The following is a 6,501-nucleotide window of genomic DNA, read 5'->3' as shown; positions in this document are numbered from 1 at the left end:
TTGGATTTGAATAACTGTGATTAGAATTTTAAGGCTTTTATCCAGAAGTTAGCCCTGAGGGGAATGCATTTGAGGCAGATGACAAGTTCCTATCCTGCACCTGATTTGGACCCTGCCTCCCAACCCCCCAAATCTGACACCGGAGGGGAAGGAGAAGGGCTCAGAAGTGACTGTGTGGGAGCAAGGTGACCCTTTGGCAGGGTGTCGTGGTGTCCTGGCCGGTGCCTGGGGTGCTGGCCTGAAGGGAGAGGAGACAGCAGGGGTGGCAGGCCCAGGGGCCCAGCGGCTAGCTGGGGCCCCCCGTCTGCCTCTCTGGGTAGAAAATGAAGCCTGCTGACTGCCCGTGTAGTGAGAGGACACGAAGGAGGCTTGTCCCCCAGCAGAGAGCGTTCCAGCCACACCACACCCCGCACTGAGGGCTCCGGCACCCGCAGACCCCTCCCTCCAGCTCTGTGGATGCAAGGGGGCGTTGTCACAGGTCCATTGTCTGAAGTGAGGGCCACTGCAGGGTTAAGAATTGTCCCTCAGGTGTGCTGAGAACATGGGCCCAAGGTGTCCGGGGTGAAGTTCAGCCTGCGTGGCTCAGTCCAGTGCTTCCTCTGGCAGCGGAGGGGGGGGGGTCTCTGCCTGGTGTGAGGCAGGTGAGGACAGGAGGTGCGGAAAGCAGTGTCGTCCCGGCCACGAGCACGACGGGGAAGCCCAGTGGTGCCCAGCTCTGTGTTTGGCATCCTGGTTGTCCCGGGGACATTATTCCACACAGGCTCACTCCTCGGCCAGCCCCGCCCTCCTCAGTGGACTTGTCCCCCAGGGGACAGTCACACCAGGTGCTCCGGGTGCTGGCCTGAGGACATGTGTGTGTATCTTGAGTCTGAATTTAGGTCCCAAAGCCTCTGTGTCTGTGATGAGACGAGTGGTGCAAAGCGGGAACACCGCTCAGCCTAGAGCCGCGCACGGCGGGCGCGTGTGCTGCCGGCGCCTCTGCCGTAGGCTTATTCCTTTGCTGACTGGGCTCTGTCTCCGCTGAGTTGGCCTCTGCCCTCGCTGCCCTGACACCCCCCACCCCACCATCCTGTGCTTCATGACGGGCCATAGGGACTGCTCGAGAAGGCTCAACACATTTACCTCGTTTCCTTTCTTTCAGAGAGCAAAAAGGAAAAGTTTCCACAAGCCTCCCCCCACATCACCAAGTAAGTATGGCCAGGGCCCCCCGTCCCTCGGGTTTCCAGTTTCACTCAGAAAATGGTTTTGAGAGGCTGTGACCAGGGAGACAGCATGGCTGGGTTCCTGTGAGGACTCACTTTGTGCTATGTCCTCACATGGTGGGAGGGGCGAGACAGCTCCGTGGGGTCCCTTTTAGGAGGGGACGAATCCCATTCGAAGTGCTCCACCCTCTTGACCTGGTCACCTCCCAAAGAACCCCAGTGCTATCCTAGTGGGGTTAGGCTTCAGCATAGGAATTTAGGGGGCCATGTACATTCAGTCCACAGCGGATGGCCCCCCAGGCCTCTCTGTGTCTGCTGTCCTAACACTGCTCCAGGTACACAGGATCCATGTGTGAATTTTATGCTTACAAAAGTCTGTATGACAAACTAAATCCTTTTGCTACCCAAAAACCTGTGACCTTCCTTGACCATTATGTATGTATATTTAAAATACCTCGTATTTCAGACACGTTGTGGGCTATGCGACACACTTAGAGAACACTAGTGAACTTTCATATTAGCCTAAGAAAAACATAATTAGAAAGATAAACTTGCAAAGAAAAGAAAAGTATATTTTGTATCACAAGTGAATATGAACATTACAAAGAAATCATCTAGAAATTTGGAGTTTTGATTCCTTCCTCTCCTTCCACGGAGAAAATTGAGAGCTGACGTAAAGGGGAGAGTGCGGTGTCCGTGTTTTAAAACTTCTCGTCTTAGAGCCGTGTTGTTTACGTCATTTTTGGCTAGAAGGTGCCTAAAGTAAAATATTTGACCGTCTTTCATTGTCCTTACTGAAAGTGAAACATTTCNGAGCCTTGCTCACCTGAGATAAACCCCACTTGGTCATGGTGTACATGTAGTTCTTTTTATATTGTTGGATTCAACTTGGTAATACTGTGGTGAGGCTTTTTATATCTACGTTCATGAGAGGTAACGTCTTTGCCTGGATTTGGTATTGGGGTGACGCTGGCCTCACGGAATGAGTCAGGAAATATTCCCTCTGCTTCTATCTTCTGGAAGAGCTTGGAGAGAATTGCTATCATTTCTTCCTTAAACGTTTGGTAGACTCCACCAGTGAACCCACCTCGGCATCCTGCTTTCTGTTTTGGAAGGTTAATTATTGATTAAATTTCTCTGATAGAAACAGGTATTCAAATTATGTTTCTTGTGCGAGTGCTGACAGATTGCGTCAAGGACCTGGTCCCTGTCAGCTGTCACCTCTGTGGGCATACAGTTGTTCACGGCATTTATTATCCTTTCAGTGTCCACGGGAACTGTAATGATGGCCCCGCTTTCATTTCAGATTTTAGTAATTTGTGTCTTTTTTTCTTAGCCTGGCCACAGGCTTATCAATTTTATTGATCTCTTCAAAGAATCAGCTTTTGGTTTAGATGATTTTCTCTCTTAATTTCATTTTCTACTTAACTGATTTCTGCTCTAATTTTTATTATTTTTCTTTTGCTTCCTTTGAATTTAATTTGCTCTTCTTTTTCCAGCTTCCTAAAGTAGAAGCTTATTGATGTTAGATTTCTTTTCTAATATAGGCATTCAATGCTGTACGTTTCCCCTAAGCACTGCTTCTGCTACAGCCCACAAATTTTGATGTTGTATTTTCATTTAGTTTAAATATTTTTAAATTTCTCTTTCTTCTTTAACTGTGCTGGGCGGTTTAAAACGTTAGGACGCTTGCCTCTGAGGGGCAGATGGCATCCCAGTTTTGCAGACAGGGATCAGGTTCCGAGAGGAAATGAGTGGTCTAGGACCACAGCCCAGAACGGCCAAGCCAGCAGCGGTGCACCTGCTTGGTCCCCAAGGACGGGCCTGGATCTCAGCTCCCCCAGACGTTACCACTGGCAGCTCTACCTGCCTGATCACAATGGTGATCACGCAGACTCGGGGGGGACGATGGGGATTCAGAGGTTGGAACCCTGACCTTGGCTAGACCTGGGGTCACGATCACGAGGGGCTAGGGTCTAAGGCCAGATGCTCTCCAGCCTCAGCTATTTGCTTTCTGACCTTTGGTCATTCCTGGGGCACAGTGGGGTCCAAGCGGAGACCCCCACCTCCATACCCAGGAAGCACGTGGCTGTCCTACAGAAAGAGCCCTCCTCAGTCACTTCCGCAAGCCCCCACCAGGCCTGGGGCCCACTCCTGGGCAACCTGAGAGCACGGCGCTGACTCCGTGGTGATGTCAATCACTTTTAGTAGAAAAAGCTACTTTAATAATACATCAAAATGTGTGACTCTGACCTTGCTGCTCTCACCTGTCTGGCTTTCCTGCGGATCCCTGGTGCAGCCAGGCCGAGCTGGAGCCCTTGGGACCTGAGGAAGGGACAAGGCTCAGCAGCAGGGGCCCAGGAGGTCGCCACTGGGCTGCCTCAGTAGCAGTCAGCCTCATTCTCCCCCAGGATGCCCACGGTGGCCAGCATGTCCTGCAGGAGTGACCGAGGGCTCTTCTCCACGTGGTCACTGCTCTCAGCCAGCGCACCCCGAAGGCCCTCCAGGTCCATGGACCTCAGCACGGCCATCACGGCCTTGGGCTCCAGGTCCTCCAGGGCCTGGCCCTGCTGGCCTGCCCGCCACCTCTGCAGGGCAGCCTCCGTGGAGGCCATGTCGGGGCTGCTCCCCATCTCCTGCGGGCTGCCGCACGGAGCAGCCCTGGCCCTCAAGAAGAGGAGCAGGTCACAGGACTTCTGGGCCACGGGTCGGTCACAGTCAAACAAGGCTCGAAAGGCAAACTCGAAGAGCCGCACTCGGCAGAGCGCCTGCAGGGCCTCGTCCAGCCGGCCAGGCGGGGCCACCTCGGGCGGGTTCGCAGCATAGGGACAGTGGGCGGTGGGCTGGCCCAGCGTCTGAGCCAGGAACACCAGCGCCAGCTCCAGGCCCTGGGCCCGGACCTCCCAGTCCAGGTCCTGGCTCGCCACCTGGAGCACCCTGGCCACAAACTGCTCCGGATCCTCAGCCACTTCAGCATGGCCGTCCCTCAGCCACTCGGTGAAGACCTGCATGACGGCCCTCCGGGGGAAGCCCTCCGAGTCGGTGGAGAGGACGTGCAGAAGGTCCAGCAGCAGACTCTTCTGGGGCACAGAGAGGAGGCGGGAGGGCAGGCTCCTGTGACTCGGGGCACAGCAGGGGGAGCTCCCCCCCCCAACAACCCGCCTGCAGGCAACTTGCCCGACAGAGCCCTCCAAGAGCCGACTATCCAATGGGGGTGACCACGCCCAATGACAGGGGCGCTGGAAGGCTGAGTGGAAGATTCAGGAATGTGCCTCACACAGCCCTGACCCCAGACGCCCACCCAGAACGGCTGTAGGGGAGGGCCTGCCTGCATGGCCATGCCGCCTACCTGCTGGCCTCCTGGGTGCTCAGAGCTGGTGGGGGTGGCACACAGCCCCTGGCTAGAGAGCTGCCCCATGGCAGTCACTGCACTGGCACGGACATAACTCTCAGGATCTCGCAGGAGCTGCTCGGCGAGCTTGGGCACCTCTGAAGCCACGAGTATGTGTCTGAAGCCAGCCTGCCCTGGGGNACACGGAATACAGAAAATGACATATAGTCAATAAAATCAACATGTTCCGTGTGGAAAACACCCACTATAATGGTAAGGGAGAAAAGGCATGACACTGAATTGTACTATAGTGCAACCCCGTTTTTATAAGAAAAACACAGCTTTGTGACATGTTAGGAAAGAAGGCCGGAAGGAAATAAAAATGATGGTGGTTTAATTTTCCTCTTTACTCCTTTGTGTTGTTCAAGTTCTACTTAAATATATGTATTACTTTCATAATCAGAGAGAAAACAAAACCGATTTCTTAACAAAGAAACAAAAAAAAAAACGCATTGAGAACAAAACACAAGTTTGTCACGTGCTCTGAGCCACCTAGCAGGCACTCAACAACAGGAAGCCTGAATCGGGGCTGGAAGAGGCTAAGAGCTTCAAGCTCTGCTCCCCTGGTCACGCCCTCAGGCTTCAGCTGACGGGTCCCCATCAGCCAGGGCGAGTGTTTACAATGTGAAGGAAGTGACCAGATATACATCCCTTCCCAGGACAGGGGAGCCCTGCGCACCGCACCCTCTGGCCTCTGTTGAAGTCGACTGCAGCACCCTCATTCTTACCTGCTTCAGTTACCGTTTTAAACCAGTCCAGCAGCTTTTCCAAACAGGTGTCATCTGCCACGGGCTGCCTGGGGTCCGCCAGCACAGCACAGAGAGCCGGGAGGAGCTTGGAGCACTCGGGGTCCATGATGACACCGTAGGTTCCTGCAAAGGAAATGTCAGGGCCAGACCCCACCTCCACACCTCACAAGCAGCCCGCTTGCCTGCTCAGGCCCTGGGGCTGTACGACCGGGATCTTCAGCGCACCGCAGGGCTGGATTGGATGCAAAGCCTCGGCCTGGGTGGGGCTGGAGCACCAGGGCCCTGAGTCCTGGAGGCGCCACAGGGCTGGGAGGGAGCACGGCCTAAGCCACGAAGCCTTCGGAGCTTAAAGCTGCCAACCTGGGGCTCCGGTGGGAGGGGAAGAGCAAGATGCTCACCTAGGCTGCGGGTGGGCCGGTCAGGGGTGGGAGTGCGTGCTGGAGCAGCCACGTGTACAGGGGAAGCGCGTCTCAGTCAGGTTGGAAGTGTCTGTCTGTCCCTCCCGCGGTCAGTGCGTCTGCACCAGGCTGCGGCGCGTACCTGCGCGTTCAGCCTGGGAGGGGCCGGGGGGTGCCCTCGTGTAAACGTATTGACACGCGCTCCAAGTGGAACAAGTAAATTATATAAACAGCCTGTCAGTGGTGAGGGAGGGCTCTCGGGCGGGGGGTGGGGGTGGCCAGCGGCTCCGTCGGGGTCAGGAGTAGGTCGGCCTGGGCCTGGGCCGGGGCGTCAGTCGGCCCATTCCGGGAGAGGCTAGGTCCCTGCGGAAGGAGCCCTCACTGCAGTTCGGCGTCAGTTTAGGCCTGTGGAACCCTCCGCGGGCGCCGGGCCCGGGGCACCCGGAGGGTCAGGAGGCGCGGGCCGGCGGCCGCGGTGGTGCCGAAACCCAGCCCTCGCCGCGCACGCGGACCCCAGGCTGTTCCCCAGGACTCGCCCCGGGCCGATGACCCCGCTCGCCCGCCACAGTAATCGCGACCCCTCCTTCACGCGCGCCTCACCCGCTCCGCGTCCGTCCGCCGCCACGGCTCCGCCCACGTCGCCGCAGGCCCCGCCCCGGACCACACCACCTGCCAGATCTGGAGGGGGCGACTACAGGGACGGCGGGCGTGGGGAACCTTGGAAACCACTCTGGGAGCCCAGGGAGCCGGACTTTTGGAAC

General features: G+C 56.3%; 1 protein-coding gene across 1 annotated transcript in view; it reads left to right on the top strand.

The window, feature by feature from the left end:
- The window catches only part of IQCE (IQ motif containing E), a 53,375-nt gene that overhangs the window by 3,783 nt on the left and 43,091 nt on the right, over nt 1–6,501 (top strand). The window contains exon 2 of the mRNA XM_019637421.1: nt 1,142–1,187. Coding sequence (XP_019492966.1) covers nt 1,142–1,187 — 46 coding nt within the window. The remainder of the gene's footprint in view (nt 1–1,141; nt 1,188–6,501) is intronic.

The sequence above is a fragment of the Hipposideros armiger genome, unplaced genomic scaffold (assembly GCF_001890085.2).
Source record: "Hipposideros armiger isolate ML-2016 unplaced genomic scaffold, ASM189008v1 scaffold_33, whole genome shotgun sequence".
NCBI classification, from domain to species: Eukaryota; Metazoa; Chordata; class Mammalia; order Chiroptera; family Hipposideridae; genus Hipposideros; species Hipposideros armiger.
The sequence above is the reverse complement of the archived record's forward strand: the minus strand, read 5'-3'. Positions and strand labels throughout refer to the sequence as shown.